Source organism: Antechinus flavipes, chromosome 3 (assembly GCF_016432865.1).
Source record: "Antechinus flavipes isolate AdamAnt ecotype Samford, QLD, Australia chromosome 3, AdamAnt_v2, whole genome shotgun sequence".
NCBI classification, from domain to species: domain Eukaryota; kingdom Metazoa; phylum Chordata; class Mammalia; order Dasyuromorphia; family Dasyuridae; genus Antechinus; species Antechinus flavipes.
In genome coordinates, this window is record NC_067400.1 from 415931339 (window position 1) to 415949086 (window position 17748).

At 36.0% G+C, this 17748-nt stretch overlaps 1 protein-coding gene across 1 annotated transcript in view; it reads left to right on the plus strand.

Moving 5' to 3' along the window:
- Nucleotides 1–1660: 1660 nt before the first annotated feature.
- The window catches only part of CHN1 (chimerin 1), a 265138-nt gene continuing 249050 nt past the window's right edge, over nucleotides 1661–17748 (plus strand). Inside the window, exons 1-2 of the mRNA XM_051986172.1 lie at nucleotides 1661–1838; nucleotides 1990–2199. Of these exons, the coding sequence (XP_051842132.1) occupies nucleotides 2181–2199 (19 nt within the window). The 5' untranslated portion in view covers nucleotides 1661–1838; nucleotides 1990–2180. The remainder of the gene's footprint in view (nucleotides 1839–1989; nucleotides 2200–17748) is intronic.

The following is a 17748-nucleotide window of genomic DNA, read 5'->3' on the forward strand; positions in this document are numbered from 1 at the left end:
CTATTCAACACTATAGAGTTGGGGGAGGGATTCCAAACACACAGTATCTAAAACATCTGTCTATTCATGTTGGGTTATTTTTTAAAATTTCTCCCCCTCCTTTTTTGTTTTTTCTAACTATCAGAGCTGTCTGACTTCAAACAAAAGGCCTGGCTCCTCCTCATCAGCCCACCTTTCTCTCCCCCCTCCTTTCTGTCTGCAGCAGATTAATGATGCTGAATTGATTTGGTTTTCATTCTCATTTTTATAGAGATTTGGTCCTCGAAATGACTTACAAAGAAATTATTTATATGATATTCTGGAAACAACTTGAAAATTATAGAAAAGAGGGGAAGTGACTTAGAAGAGCTGCAGGCACTGAAAAAATATGCAACATTCCTATGTAGAAGACACCCAAAGAGGGAAAGAAAGCAGAACTAAAGAGAGGAAGATTAAAAAAAAAAAACAAACAAACCCTACAAAACTGGAAAGAGAGAAAGTATCAGGGAGAAATAAAGGGGTTTTTATTTATTTATTTTTTTACAGGAAAAGAGCATGGCAACTAAGGGACATTGAATTTTTTTTAAATTTGAATTGTAAAAGATTAAGAAAATCATAACAATTTTTCAAAAGCACCTTTTGACAGATAATCTCACGCATTTTATAAGATACTCTTTAATTTAGAAAGGAGAGTTATCCAAATAAAATCTTCAGCAATTAAGAGGGAAATACAAATGATTCTAGGATCAGTCTATTGTAGGAAAGTTTAAAACTCCAACTAATGAAAAATATTCACTTTGAGTGTGGAAGGGGGTATGTTGGTGAAAAAAAAAAGTCAAAGGAAATTAGGACTGACCCTGAACTACCTAGTTTATTAAATTACTCTCCCATCCTAGAAAAGCTCTTAACAGGATTCCTGTTTCCTCAGAGATAACTTGAGATCAAAACTCAAACCCTAAGCCCAAGTACAGCTTTAGAGAAGCTCTAGTTATATCTCGGGAGCCAGGTTCAGTTAAGTCAACTCAAAACATTCTCTTAGTTACATGATTCCTCTCTGAACGAATCCACTCCCATCTATACTCCCAGCCTTTGTGCTGGCCTCTTATTTTCCTCGAACAAGGGGAGGACACCCAGATCCTCGACTCTCTCTTTAGAGTAACAGCTGATGTCTGCTCCTCCTCAAACCCATTCAAAGATTCAAAGAAAAGTGTGGGGATAACCGAGGCTAGATATTGAGTCTCTCTCTCTCTCTCTCTCTCTCTCTCTCTCTCTCTCTCTCTCTCTCTCTCTCTCTCTCCTCTTCCTCCTCTTCCTTTCCCCATCCTTTTCTCTTTCTTCTTCCCTTTTTCTCCCCGTCTCTCCCTCCTTTTTTCTCACTCTCCCTCCTCTCTCCCCTCCCTTGTTTTTCCCTCCTTCCTTCTCCCTCTCTCCACCTTTCTCTCTTTTTCTCCCTCTATTTTTTCTACACACAAACTACTAGGCAAGCCTATGTATATATGTGTTATATATAAGGATGGGGAGCTATTCTAAGAAGAGGGCTACACACACACACACACACACACACACACACACACACACACACACAGAGGGATGCCCGGTTACCATGGGAACACAGGCTGCAGCCTGGGAGGAGGGGATGGGGGAGTGAGGCTGCTGGTAATCAAATGGGACAGCAAGATGGCGTCTAGAAGACTGCAGGATACGGAGTGAGCGGCAGGAGGAGAGCGAGCCGGCCCCAGTCATTGCCATGCCCCGCGCCCTCCCCCTGCCGCCGCCGCCGCCGCCGCCACTCCTCCTCTTGCCCTCCCATTGATTGCACGGCAGGGCAGCAGCCTAGCTTTCCTTGAGCAGCTTGCCAGGTATCGCAAAGCACCCACACTGAGTGTAGGCAGCAAGCCGATGAAAGCGACAAGTGCTTGTTGGACATCTCCCTCTTTCTCTCCTTTTTTTTTTTTTTTTTTTTTTTTTAAATGAGCATGACAATAACGGGTAAATAACTTTTTCTTGCAGCGTCTCCTCCCTTCCCTCCTTACCACCACATCCCTCCCACCCACCCCCACCCCACCACTCTCTTCCCCAACCCCAGCCCCTCCTGCACCCCACTTCCTCTGAGGTGTGAAAGCTCTGAGCCAATGCAGTGATATCTGGCCAGCCCTGGGAGTAGTGAGTGGACCAGCGATCAAGACGGCAACGGCTCCGAAATGGCCCTAACCTTGTTTGGTAAGTGAAAGCACCTTTCCCCCTCCAGCCCAGGTAGGCTCAGCACTCTCGGAATGGATGAAAGTCGGGGTGACCGAGGAGGACTGGCAGAGTGGGGAGTCCTCTGGGCAGTCCCGTCTGCGCAGGGGTCTCCGCTGGAGAGTCAGTCGTTGCGGCCACTGGGCCACTGAAGGCTGGCCAGCTACAGCCGACTGCTCTCGCCCTCTCTCTCCCCTCTCCCATTGTTTCTTCTTCAGCCTCAGTCGATGGGCGTGTGCTCCTCCAGCTAATTTCTGGGCTGCAAAGCTAATAGCTTTGTATCATTGCAAAGGTCTGTAGCTTTAGCTGGGCTCTTGGATGCATTGTAAATGCACAAACTGACTAACTTGGGAACGAAGTTAGCCAGTGGTTTTCGAAAGCTGCTTTTTCCTCAAGTCGATAAAATAAAAACCCGCCGGGAAGTTTATTTATTCTAACAAGCTGTCTGTTCCTCTAAACTTCCCTGGGATTGCCAGATGCATGTGTTGCTTCCTGTCGGGGTCGGGGGTTGTGTACGTGTGTCTCTCTGTGTGAGTGGAGTTGGGGGTGGGGGTGGGGACGGGGGGGGGAGTGTCTGATTGTTTTGACTTCTAGGTTCTTTCATAAACAGCAGTAACTAGTTTAATGAAAATTATTTGGATTTTGAAAAGTCTGTAAAAATCGACACTCTACGTGAATAAGCAGAAGAAAGTTGGTCAATGAAAAAAAGATCTCTGAGTCTCTGGAGGCTATCTTTGTTCAGAAGTATCTAGGAAGAAAAAAAATGTTATTTCTATGATGTAATTACATGAGTGCAAAAATTGCTTGGTGCTATCAGGTATCTTATCTAAGAATGCAATGAATGGATTTGAAAGAAACATTAACAATGAAAACTATGGGAGCAGATTTTTTTTAATACATTCACTACAATATGCTACATGCACACCCACTAATTCAACATGTGAAAATTCTGATTAAAAAAAAAAGTAGGGAGTGGTTGTTCTCCTTATAAAATAATTTACCATAGGATTACAATAGTGACCTCCTCTGGTGAATTTAAAATAATTAACTTAGAAAAATCTGATTTAACAGTATTCAGATAGTAAGGGAAAATGTTATGAATATCTGAGAGATATATTACTAAGTTACAGATGATACTACGTTTCATGTTAAATTGAGTTATAGTCATCCAGTCTGAGATGTTTTCATGCTGGTAGTCTAAAGTGAAATAAAAAATCATGTCCGTAATTTAAATTGCAGACCATTTAGAAGAAGCCTTTTTAAGTTGATATTTTTTCAAAGGTGCTCTTTGCTGATTTATCTTGACTGAAAGATATTCATTCTATATACAAACCTTAGCAATTCATTTAAAAATACTTTTACTACAAAGGAGCATTTCAGTAATTTAACCAAAAATCAATTTTTTTTAAAGATAAAAAGTTTAAAAATTATCATTTTGGCTTTTTAATATTTTCTTGTAAAAGATTATTTACTTGTGCTGTACTGTAGTGACAAGATGCTATTCAAAGCAAAGTCAGAGACTAATTTAGTTTCAGCACCAAATTTGTCTAAATTTAATTTCACTTCCTAAAGATATTTGTTCTCTTTGGGAAGACAAGCTACACAAAGGTGAACTCTTTCTTAAGAGCATTGCAAGGTACATATGGATATATGGAGTGTTTTAAAACTCTGATACATAAAAGATTAAGAAGGCTAGCATAAAAATTACCATAGCTTAAAATTTGTTCACTTTTCAAGAAAGAATATTCTTCTAAAAGATGAAATACAAAAATGGATTTTGTTTTGTCACAGATTGACTTCTTAGTTACACATGAAATTATTTAATTCTTATGTATCATTACTCTCACTTCTTTATAATGAAAAAAAGCTGCAGTGTACAAAACTAGAAAGGAAAGAATTAAGTATTTTTCAAGTAAGTGTTCCAGCCATTATGCTCAGTGTTTTTACAAATTTTATGTGACCTGATCTTCATAACCCTGAGAGATAGGCTCTATTATTATCCTCATTTTACAATTGGAAAAAGTGAGACAAACAGAACTTAAGTGACTTTCTCAAAAATTTAAGAATCTTAGATTAGGAAAGTCATTGTTAAACTGGAAGCCTCTATCTTTCTTTTTAGTCATAATTTGTGATCTTATAAATGTCTAGAGAATGGCAATTAGGATAGTAAATATTCTCAAGATTATAGCATATGATGATTGGTTGAAAGAATTAGTGATTTTTAGATTGGAAAGGAGAGGCTAGGTGGTAAAGTGGATTGAGCACTGGGCTTGGAACAGAAGAGGAACTCATCTTCCTGAATTCAAATTTTGCCCCAGATGTTTTCTAGCTGTATGACTCCGGGCAAGTTACTTAACCCTGTTTGCCTCAGTTTCCTCATTTGTAAAGTGACTGGAGAAGGAAATGGCAAACCATTCCAGTATCTTTGACAAGAAAATACCAAATAGGGTCACAAAGACTTGGACACAAATGAAAAACAACAGACTGAAAAGAAAAATTAGGAGAGCAGAATAAATGTCTTCAAGTATTTGAAAAGCTGTCATATACAAGAGAGATTACACTTAGACTTCTACTCAACCTCAGAAGGCAGAACCAGCAACAGGGAGGGAAAGTGGCAAAGAGGTACATGGGCACTTGATGGAAAGAAACAATCCATAACAATTCCTATCTAGTTTTCAAAAATGGAAGTGATTCCTTAGGAAGTACTGGATTCATCTTCACTAATTCACATAAATTGGACTCTCATATGTTAAGTATAAGAATTCTTGTTTAGGTGTGGGTTAGACCAGCTGAACAATGAGGCCTCTTCTCAATCCAAAGTTCTACTATTTTGTCACATAATACGTGGCTGAAATGGGACTTGCACTCAAGATTTTTGGCAAAATTTGCTTTCTGCTACACTAGCCTACCAAGGACAATCAACTGACAAAACTATGTGAGCATCTCAATAGAAAGAGCTACATATATACACATTCAATAAATTACTCTTTTAAGTTAGCAACTGAAGGTTGCTGAGTTCCTGGGAGTTGCCTACAGAATATTGAGGTTAAGGCTTGACCAAATTCATACAATTAGTATGCCATGGAAAACGGCAGCCCAGGGTCTTTCTGATTCCAAATACATAACTTTATCTACTATCCCTTGCTAACCTTTTCTCATAATTATAATGCACAAAAATGTGTGTCTTTTCAAAGTTCTGGAGAAATAGTCAAATATATCTATTTTTCTACTACTTTTAAAATTTCCTGTATTTATCCAAGTAGGTAGATAGATGATTTTTTTCTTTTCTTTTTAAAAAATTTATTATAGCTTTTTATTTACAAGTTATATGCATGGGTAATTGTATAGCATTGACAATTGCCAAACCTTTTGTTCCAATTTTTCCCCTCCTTCCTCCCATCCCCTCCTCCAGATGGCAGGTTGACCAATACATGTTAAATATGTTAAAGTATAAATTAAATACAATATTAGTATACATGTCCAAACAGTTATTTTGCAGTTCAAAAAGAATCGGATTTTGAAATAATGTACAATTAACCTGTGAAGGAAATCAAAAATGCAGGCGGACAAAGGTAGAGAGATTGAGAATTCGATGTAGTGGTTCATAGTCATCTCCCAGAGTTCTTTCGCTGGGTGTAGCTGGTTCAATTCATTACTGCTCTATTGGAATTGATTTGGTTCATCTCATTGTTGAAGAGGGCCACGTGCATCAGAATTGATCATCATATAGTATTGTTGTTGAAGTGTATACTGATCTCCTGGTCCTGCTCTAGAGGTATGATTTTTAAAATCTTTGAGTCAGAAATGAAAAACAAGTATGACCCAGAATTCCATTTTTTCTATCTGAAGCTTTTTTCAGAACAGAATTAAAAGTATGGCTTCTATATTGGCTTTGATGCTATAATCCAATCAGCAATAACCTATATGTTGCGGTGGAATGAGCCTCCAGAAGTCTTCTACTTTGAGTGTTGTTCAGTCATTTTGTAGCTGTGTCCAACACTTTCTGTGACCCTACCTGGAATTCTCTTGGCAAAGATAATGGAGTGGTTTGCCATTTCCTCCTCCAACTCATTTTATAGATGAGGACTTTTTCAAGGTCACTTTAAATCTGCTTTAGTGGGCTTCTTGAATGGCCACAAAACTGACTGGGGTAGATGCTAGAGAATCCTGCTAAGTGAGGGCTTTGGGATGTTGATACCTAGTACTTTCAAATCAGGAAGGAGTCTTGTAGATTATGCACTCCATTCTCTCATTTCACAGATAAGAGAACTAAGGTGGGGGGAATGAAGTAACTTGATAAAGATCAGTTATTAGCAGAACTGGGAATCAAACTTCCATCTCTTTAAAAAAAGTCATTGATATTTTTGGGTTTTATGTCATAATCGCTTTTGTATTCCTCCTTCCAACTTAATCTTCCTTTATAATAAAGGGAAAACAGTTAATCTAAACAAAACAAAACAAAACCTCCTCTGACATTGTAGGCGAATTTGTGTCCTGCTACACCTTCTACACTTTTCCCTGCTGAGAAAAGGGAGGCATGTGACCATTATTAGCGAAACCCTCATTTCTTTCTGCTGGACTATACTGCCATCTAGTTGTATGGGGGATCTTGTTTCCGCTGCCTACCTCAAATATTTGACTTTGCATGAATATTTGATTCAGTTGGGGACAGCTAGAAGGCATCCCGTTCCTATAATCTAGGTAGCGATTATGTCTTGCCACACCCTCAGCCTTGATTTTCCCTTCCTCCTATTATTACTAGGATCTTCCTCTCACCCAAATGTCTACTGATCCCATCATGAGTCACACTATTATGACTTAATCCTTTCTACTACCACCAGAAATCCTGAGAGCACTAATGTTATTCCGTTAAACCAACTCCCCCAAAAGTATGACTATCCATGTACAGCTCTTAGCACCAGTTCAGTAGATGGAATATGTTTTTTTTTTGTGAACCATTTGAGAAACTTCCTTGTTTCCTGTACATCTTTTACAAAGTTTAATTTTTTAAATCACATTTTTATTTTGAATATGCTCTACTTAAAAGCCTTTATGGGAAGAATCCCCATCAGGTAATATGTTTTGCCTGACAATAGGCATTAGAAAAGAAGAAAATAGAATTAAATGAGGCCATCTGGTATACTGGATAGAGCTTCATCTGACTTTGATATTATCACACAGCTTATTTGAAGTGAGGGAGGGCTAAATCTCCTGACCCTCAGCTGAATTCTCTGTAAAATTAATTTACCTTTTTCAACTTTAGTATCTTACCTATAAAAAGGTTTTATGCTTACTTTTACTTGCTTGAAGGAGTTTTTTAGGAATGTCTGAAGCTGACAGATGAGAAAATGCCTCAAAAAATAAAGATATATATCAAATGTGAAGCATCAACTATATTGTCCTTTGCTTTACTGAACCTCACTGTTACTAAATACAAAAAGGTGAGTGAAAATCAAGAACATGATAGAATATAAGTTCTTTCATGACAAGGACTGTTTTATTTTCTGTTTTTTTTATTCCCCCTGAGTAACACAATGTCCAGCACATAATAGGCCTAAGCAAATATGAAAAGAATTGAACTTAAATGGATTGAATGGCATAGTATTTAACTAGAGAGATACAGTAAGAGAACTGTTGGTTTGAAAACTCATTTTGCTGGTAGGAATTGCCATCTTTTTTTGGGTGTTTTCCTTCTATCTAAATTGCCCCTGCAGTCAGAGACACAAATGATTCTTTTTAGTATCTCACTAAAAGGTTATACATTGCAAGTAATGAATATAGTGTCAGGATTAAATATGGGTTACCCAAGGCCTGGATCAAAATGTGAACTCTCAGCTTCTCATTGAGAATGCAGCTAATTAGGCTCTCCTACCATACAAAGAAATATTAATTTACCAAAAGGATTAGCTCATGATTAGTATGTAGGCGAAGGCTTTAATCATAAAGATCCAGATATTTCTGCAAAATACAGAAATATATACAATAATGAGTAGGTCAAAAGGGAGACCACAAATTCACGTGAGGAATCATTTGAGGGTAGTGGGTAGTAGATTAGTCAGAAAGATATCATTTTATAAAATTTATCTTCCTCAGTATTTTTTCTCTCTTCTACCCTTTTGTGCAAAGCCTTGTTAATACTATAAATCAGCTTGTGCCCTTCAGACAAGGTTAGGGTTATTGTGATATGACTAAGAAAAAGGCTACTTTTCCCCCTTCCCTTCCTTTCCATTTCTGTCAACAGCTGTTTTCTCTCACTGTGCTATCTCATTCCGGCTGTGGTCACACCTGCCAGACTATTCTCTCCTGGGTATCAAGTTAGTCACCATTCTTGTTAATCCCTTCTATAACCTCAGTCCCAGTTGTGGAATAGAGTTACTAATTTGGTTTTAAAATATGTGCCCTTACTTTGTGGAGATATGACATTATTTAAGTGAAATATAATATAAGAGTTGGTAAAATTGATACCTTTATATACACAATTTGGAAGTTGTTTCAGCCTTTTTTAGCCACACCCTGATATACACGTAATAAATATCTAATCTTGTAATGTGGAAAAAAGATGCCTATGCACTTCCCACTTTATATGGATTTTCTCTCTTAAATTAGTCCAAAGATAAAATATAGGGGTATAGTTGTTGTTGATGATGGTGGTGGTATTGTTGAATTCATGTCTGATTCTGTGACCCCATGGTCCCATATATATACTCCACTATCTCCCAAAGTCTGTCTACTCTCCATTGCCATGGCCATGGCCACGTCTGTCATGTTCTTTGCTTTTATGACACAATTTAACCATCTTGACTTCTTTCATCCCCTTCTCCTTTTGCCTTCAAATTTTCCCAGCATCAGAGTTCTTTTCAGTGAGTCCTATCTTCTCATTGTATGACCATATTACAAGACATATTTTATTATATGAATCTGAAATGACTCATTTGTGATCAGATTAGACAAAACATCCACTTCTATTTTGCTGTTGTTTAACATATACTAAAATCATATTCCCATGGTTTATTATTTCTTGAGATTACACTCCAAGGAAAAACTGTGATGATACCAAAAAAACAAAACAAAATCCCCAAATCATCAGCACGTAAGCCAAATAACATGTTTACAAAATCATTTTGGGTTTTTATAAACTTCTTTTAAAAAACTTAATACAACTCTAAATACAATTTACTCATTTTATTTAATTAAAATCAGTTCCTTAATTTTTAAACCATAAAACTGAAAGAAAATGAAACTTGTGTCTAGTTAATTTATGTGTATTCATAAGAGAGCTGATTTTTGAAGCTCTGTTTTATATCTAGTAAACATTTTTTCCTTAAGATTTGTGTGTGATTCATTATGGGGGGGGGGGGAGAGAATATGGAATAACAAAATGATAATGATAAAACAGCAGCTAGCATTTTAAAAATGCTGTATGATTTTCTAGATTGCCTTGCATAAGAAAAAAGATTGGTGATAAAGGCATTCATGTGTTTTAAATGTTTGGCATTAGTTTATTTTTTTTTTTTAATGAATAAAACAAGTAATTCCTAGACCAAAAAGTTTATGCTTATAGTTGAGGCAATTGTGGAAGAATGAGGAGTAGAAATCTGTAGCAGTTTTAAGAAGTAGGAAAAGATATGGCACCAGGCCATTTTATCCATTGTTTTTAATCAAGCTACATGGAAAGTTCCTTTCCCTTTTCACTAAAAAAAATAATTTTAGAAGACTACTTTTGAGACATATTCTTTTGACACAGTGGAAAAAGTAATGCTTGCGGTCATGCTTCGATCTCACCTTTGAGACTTAATAGCTAAGTAGTCCTGGGCTAGTAACTTAATTTCTTAATTTCTTAGGCAACAATTTAAGATTTACCTTCTAAGATTGGTACCTACAGTTGGTATCTCTTGTTAGAATTCCCGTAACAGGATTTCCCCATGGTGTTGAAATTGAAGTTCTTTCCTATTTTCTTGTAACCTTTCCATGCTAAAAAAAGCATAAAACAAGGGTATACAGAAAAATGTTAGGGAATGTCCTGAAACCTAATGTGTTGAAAGTCAAACTCATCATTATATTACTGAGGCTGACATTCCTTTTCAACTTCCTAGTTCCTAACGACAGCATTTACCTAGGTACTCTGTATTGTTTTACACGGATTCCTGTCACATAAGTGGGTATGCCTTGAGGGAACTAATTTTAGACATTGAAATAGCAGCAGAGCAACAGATAATCAGAGTAAATGATTATCTGGGATGTGTCTGGTGTGATGCTTCTCACTCAATCCATCTCCTTATAGATCTTTTAAAAATATTTTTATTTTTTGAGAACACAAAAAAGGAGAATTCCTATATACATAATGAATTACAGAAAGAGGAGTCTCTATGAAAATATGAATCTCTATTTCATACCTCTTGCCTTTTAAAAAAAGTATATAACAAATTCCACATGTTACTTTTAAAACTGTCCTGCTTTTATGTATTTATTTCTGAACTTTCTTATGTGCTTTCCAGTGTATTTAAAAATAATGTTTTGATGCCCTCCTCAGTATTATCCTACTCTTTAATCCCCATCATTGTTGCTTTTTGAATCCGATGTATTTCTATACTAAACTCTCTCTCTCTATGTGTGTGTGTATTGATCTTCTGCCTTTTTTCTTTAAAATAACTGTGTTCACCTGATCTCTGCTTCCCCCACTGCTTCCTTAGCTTTTGTATGTTCTCACATATCTCAATTATGAGAAATACCAAGTTCCACTTTCTTCTTTCTCCTTTCTATACTACCATATTCTTTTTATCCTCCCTATCTTCCCCCTCTTAAAACCCTCAGAGCTGAACTAGTACACTCCCAGGCCCTCTATTTTTCCTATTTAATTCCCTCGGTACATGTTGAAAACATTAAGATTCTGAAGGAGCACCTATTTCTTCTCCCCAACAGAATATTATAACTACATCATCACACAGCCTTTCAATTATTGAAGAAAACTTTACCTTTCTAGGTTTCACTTGCCTTGTGTTTGCATTTCAAAGTGCCTACTCAGTTCTGTTTTTTTTTTTTTTTAATTATCAGAAAGGTTTGAAAGTCCTCTATTGCAACAAATTTTCTTTTTTCCCCCTAAAGTATTTTACTTAGATTTGCAGGGTAAATTATTCTTTATTGTAAGTTTATATCCTTTGTCTTCTGGAATATTGTTTTCCAAGAGCTTCTCTTATATATAGTTGAAACTGCCATGTCTATATGATCTTCATCTTTTTTTCCTAATAATTATTTGAATTGCTTTTATCTAGAAGCTTGTCATATTTTTTTCTTTTGATGTGAGAGTGCTGGATTTCGGCTATTGATATTCCCGAGACTTTTCCTTTTGAGCTTTATTTCAGGAGGTGATGGGTGGATTCTTTACATCTTTATTTTGCCTTCTTTTTCCCATAGATCTGAGCAGTTTTCATTATTTCTTGAAATCAAGTGTCCAACTGTTTTTTAAAAATAAAATCATGGCTTTTCAAGTTCAATGACTTTTAAATTATCTCTCTTTTATTTGCTTTCTAGTTCACTTGTTTTTTCTATCAGGTATTTTGCATTTTTTCTTATTTTAAAAAACTTTTGATTTTTGTTCTAATTTTTAAAGTGTCTTATGGAATCATTGATTTGTGTTTGGTTTGCCAGCTGTTATTTGAATAAAGCTTGCCAGTTTTTCTTGTAAGCTATTTATTCTCCTTCAAATTCTTTCCTCTAGATCTTAAATTTCATTTAAAAATTTTTTCTTGCCTCATAGTTATTTTAGGTATTTGTGTAGTGCTTGTGGGAAATCTTTTAAGTCTTTGAGGTTTTTAGAATTACTCTCTCCTTTTTTGGGTATCTCTAGATAATCAATAATTTTTTATACTGGTTGTTATTTTCTTTGTTTTACTTATCTCTCTATGTTTAGTTCCTGAGTTGAGATTTAATGTCAGGGTCAGACTCTGCCCTCCACTGTACTTTTAGTTGGGGTGGGCAATCTTATTTGGTCTTTCTTTGGTTCCCTTGCATTCAGTCTAGTGCTGACCTACGCCTTCTGTGGTTCGGGTCCTCTATATCTTTGAAGGTGAGAATGCTTGATCTTCAAGGTTTTCTGGCATATTAGGACAAAATGTTAAGGATCTCTGATTACCTGGGTCAATGTTTTTCAGATGTGAGCACTGTAGTGCTATGCTTGGTTGCTGCCTGTGACTGCACTCTTCTAGACATCCAAGGTCCCTGCCTCAAAGTTTTCTGAGCACCCTGGGATTTACTTAGGGATAGCCCTTGTTTTTGCTGTCTCTGGACACAGAGACTTTCAGACTACATGTGTCTGGTCATATTAAGAGGCTAATCTGTGTTTATGTTGGTTTTACTGGCAACCTCCCTTCTTACTGACTTCTGGCTGACTGGCACAGTTCTGGGATGGAAGAAGTCACTTTCTATAGTTTCTCATTAGATTTCACTATTATTATTATTATAATATTACTATTATTATTGTAGATCATATAGATTATTATATTATTACTATTATTATTATAGATCACACTATTATTCAGTATGATGAGAACATCAGAATTTTGCTAGATTAGGCATATAGAGTTAGGCAATTTGCCTCCTATTCAGGCATCCATTTTTTCTACAAGTTTGCCTGTAAATTTTTCCATTGGTGAAATTTCTATTGACCATAGTTTCTACTGTGAGTGAAGTTATTACTTCTAGAAAGAGCGTATTAAAATACATTTTTTAAAGTGACACATTAACTGCAGAGTCTATCCTCTTATTGTATTAATTAATAAGGAACAGAGAAAACAGTAAATGGATCAAAGCTTAGGCTTAGAAATTAGGAAGAGATTGGGAAGGTCCTAGAGACTATATGTTTCACTATAATTATGAATAAAAATATATGCACATATAAGAGTAGCAATAATATATTCTTTTTTTTCTTCCCTTGTCCCTACCCTAGAATTTAATGGTATTTATTACTTATTGGACAAGAATTAAATAGCATGAGTGGGACCATGGGGAAAATGGATATTTCATAAATTGACCCATCACCCCAGGGCCAGCCAGAATGTTCCCTCAAACTTTAGCAGGTACTGGTTAATGAATTGTTTAAGCAGGCTAGTGAGTAGAGGTACTTAATAGTAAGATATCATAATTCTCTTAGGGGAAAATTGAGATTGGGCCCTCCAATTTTCATGGATTAGGGTGGCTGATACTAATTCCTTTGGAAATAGAATTCTCAGTTCCTCATTTGGAATTCAATTGATATGTGATTTTGAGACATAGGTAGATTAATGGGTAGAGTTCTGGCTATTTCTAGCTTAAATAGGGCTTTCCTTCCCAGGATTTCACAGCCATCTGAATAGAGTCCTGGAAGCTAGTAATGAGGGTTTGAAGTGAAGTATAACTGGATACAGATTAGAATGGAGGCACCCAACAAACCAACACAAAACCCCTGGGGGAATGCTGGGGATAAAACATCTAAATCCTTAGGATAGGTTACTAGGTAGTGATGTAGAAAGAAACTTCGCTTTGAAGTAAAATGATCTGGATTTCAATCTAAACTCTGCCATTAATTGAGCTCTCCTGACTTCAGTTTTCTCATCAGCAAAACGGGAGAGCTAGACTAGATGTCCACTAAGGACTACGAAAGACTCTATGGTCTATAAACAGCAGGTCAATATTATTCCTTTCCTAACTCCACACTATAAATGATCCACAGATCACAAGGCAAATAATTAAATAGTCCTATAGGAGACTATTCCAATCTAGAGGAAAAAGGCATAAAATCATACAATCTCCAAATAGGAAGGGTTCTAGAAATCATTTAATCTAGCCAACTTATTTCACAAAGGGGGAAAAGGACAAAGGCTGTATCTTGCCTAATGCCATAAATGCCTAGTGAGTGACAGTGTATAGAACACCTACTTGGATCTTACTCTTTCAGAGTGAGGCTGGTTACATTCTCCCCCCTCAAATTTCTGGGGAAGAAATTCATGAGAAATTGGAAGATCTCTTTTCGTTGGATTGAGCCCCCATTTTGGTGTGTTCCCTCCATTATCAGCCAGTAATAATTAGTAACCAGTTCCCTTTGACTGATGAACTTCCATTAGCATTTACAAACTGATATTTACTTTGAAATCACAGCCAGAACACATCTCTTTCCATTAAATCACATTGGCTTTGAAAGATTCCTGACTTCTAGGTGTAGAGAGAAACAAGATTTATGAATTACATGTGACTGCAACTAGCCTCACTTAGGGAAAAAAGCCGAAATCTGAAATTTTCTATCTATCCAACAAAACTGTATGCATGCATGTAAATAAAACCAAAGATAGGTTATCTTTCTCTAAGAATGATAAATCATTTAGCTAATAAATTGGAAGAAACTGTTGTATTGTTTAAAAGGGAACTTAATCTTAAGATTTCCTCAGTTCTAGAAAAAGTCAACCACAAGCATATTAACAAAACAGATTTTTTTTTCTTTTTGGGTCTAGCCCTAAGTGAGGAAACTCCTTCCATCAATGCCCATGAAGAACTTTGCTATGACTTTAGATTATTGCTAAGAACACTGAGAGGTTAAATCAATCGTTGAAGGTCCCATCCTATTTGAACCAGCTCTCTATTAGGCCAGAGATATTTTTGCTAAAACTCATTTTGTATCATTTCACTTCAAAGTCCCTCAGATATGCCTAATTTCTTTTAAGGATTTACTTGTGTACTGATTTTGTATAAGAAATTTCATTGCAAGATTAGGATAATATTTTAAAAATGTATTCATTATTAGATAGTTAGTTTGGAGTAGGAAAATAACTGAAGTAGTTCTTTTTTTCCTCAAGGGTATTTTATTTTTTCAAATGCATGTAAGGATAATTTCCAACATTTGTTTTTGTAAGACTTTGTATATCAAGTTTTTCTTCCTTCCTTACCTTCCCTCTCCCCAAGACAGCAAGCAGATATAGGTTAAATATGTGCAATCCTTTTAAACATTTCCATGTCTGTCATATTGTGCAAGAAAAATCAGACCAAAAGGGGGAAAAACATGAGAAAGAAACAAACAAATAAAAGGTGAAAATACTATTCTTTGATCCACAGTTAGGATCCATAGTTCTTTCTCTGAATATGGATAGCAATTCTATCCCAAGACTATTGGAATTGCCTTGAATCACCACATTTGAAAAGAGCCAAGTCCATCACAGTTGATCATCATATAATCTTGTGTTACTGTGTACAACATTCTCCTGATTCTATTCATTAAGTAGTTCTCTTGATTTCTCAAGAAATTAATTTAATAAATTTCCAGATTTTACATATATATGTATATATATTTCCCAGATATTGAAGCACCTAATAGTAATAGGGCTTAAAGTTATAATATTCTTTAAAAAGCAAACAGTTATTTTCATGTGAGAGAAATGGATTTGTTCTACCTGTTCCCAGAGGGCAGAACTAGGTCTAATGGATAGGAACTAACTGAAGTTCATTTCAGCTTATTTTAAAGAAACATGAATAATTAAAACTGCACAATATATCAGTGAACAACTATTTCTGATTTCTTTGGAGGAAGTCAGTCACATAGCTAGTATGTATCTGAAGCCAGATTTGAACTCAAGGTTCAGGAAACTATTGCTCTATCAACTATCTAGTACTCTATCAACTTTGCCACCTAATTGCCTCTGAATAGCTGTTTGTTGAAAGTGTCTGTGTGTCAGACACACTAAGTTCTAGCGATAAAAAGACAAAAACCCCTAGTTTCTGATGTTTACATTTTATTAGGAAAGACAAATACACACTCACATGCATATCAATGAACAGCAATATATTAAGAAAATTTTTTTTGCAGAAAAAGTCACTAGCAGGTGGGGGAGCAAAGGATCAGGAAAGGTCTCACATAGAAGGTAAACTCTGAGCTAAGATTTAAAGAAAACAGAGATTCTAAAGAGTAGTGAAATGTTGCAGTGAATAGAACATGGGTTTAGAATCAAGAAGCCTCATCTTAATGAGTTTAGATCTGACTTCAGACACTAACTGTGGCAAGTCATCTAACTCTGTTTGCCTCAGTTTCTCATCAGTAAAAACGAGCTGGAGAAGGAAATGGCAAACCACTCCAGTGTCTTGGCTAAAAAAACCCAAATGGAGTTACAAGAGTTGGACATGACAAATGACTCAACAACAAAAGAGATTCTAAGAAGTAAAAGTGATGAGAGAGCACATTCCAAAGATCTGGAGATGAGAGAGAGTGTGTTGTGTATGAAGAACAGCAAGAAGACTATTTGACTATATTGTAGTGTGGAGGTGAAAGGAAGTACATAAAAGAGCCAAGGAACAATGAAGTGGATTGTCTCAGATGGACAGTGACTTCTCTCTCACCAGAGAGCTTTAATCAGAAGCTGGACAGTTACTCTGGGATACTGTTCGTCACTCAACAAGTATTTATCAAACATCATGTACCTGGGATTATATTAAGTGCTTTATATACCAAGCATTCTAATGGTGCTCAGTTATCTATGTTTATACAAGATATATATTGGAAGGTAATCTCATAGTTACCATTAGTAATAGGGAGGATAAAGGGAAGAAGAAGAAAGAATGAAGTACAATGATTTGAGGAAAGTGAGAAGCAAGAGGAGATATACTTTAAACAATTCTTATTTTCTCTTTAGATGTGTTTCTATCACCACATTTTCCTAAGTGACACAGAATATCACTATGAAGAAGCTGAAGATTATATATTATATAGTCCCTTCCTTTTATATATAGACAGAGACAATTTGATTTGTTAAAATGGTTTGGTAGTAAGCAGCAGAATAGGGATAAATAATGATTAAGCTCTGAATTTTGAGACTTTCAAGATGGTATTCTGTGACAAAATGGTCATGCCCAGACCAATCTCAAATAGAGCTCCCTTGGGAGTTTCCTAATGTTTTTCCATAACATGCCACTGCCATTACATCAAAAATAAAAAATGATGGGGATTTCCCCTCAGAATATTGATATCCATTGTTGAGTTTATCCTTTGTCTTCTTCTCTGATTTTCCTTTCCACAGGCTCAAAGTTTATATCATTGTCTTTATTGTTATTTTTTTTAATGGTGAGTGGAGTACAAACTATATAGCCCACACAAAAATGGGTCAGAGGTAATTTGAAATTATTTTAAATCAAAATTTATTTTCTTTTTCCAGATTCCATTTTATTTCATTGCTTTTCAGCAGGTTTATCTTCATTATGCTGACTCTTAAGATCAATGTCCTTACTTATTTATTACAAAGATACTCCATGTTCTTCCTCATGCTCTTGAATCTATACATACCCAGAGAAGAAGGTTGTATTCAGTATCAAGTTTCACATTTTGGGGTTCTTGTCAAAGCTGCACTTCTTGTAGCCATCTGAACTCTTATTCAGTTGATATTCCTAGGCTCAGGTCATAGAAATTCAGACTATCCTTTCATTTATTCTAGACACACAACATTATGTTCAGGGAACCTTCACTTTCAGCTGAATCCACGAACTTGTGGGATCTTACAGGATATCTATCATAAGTTACTAGAT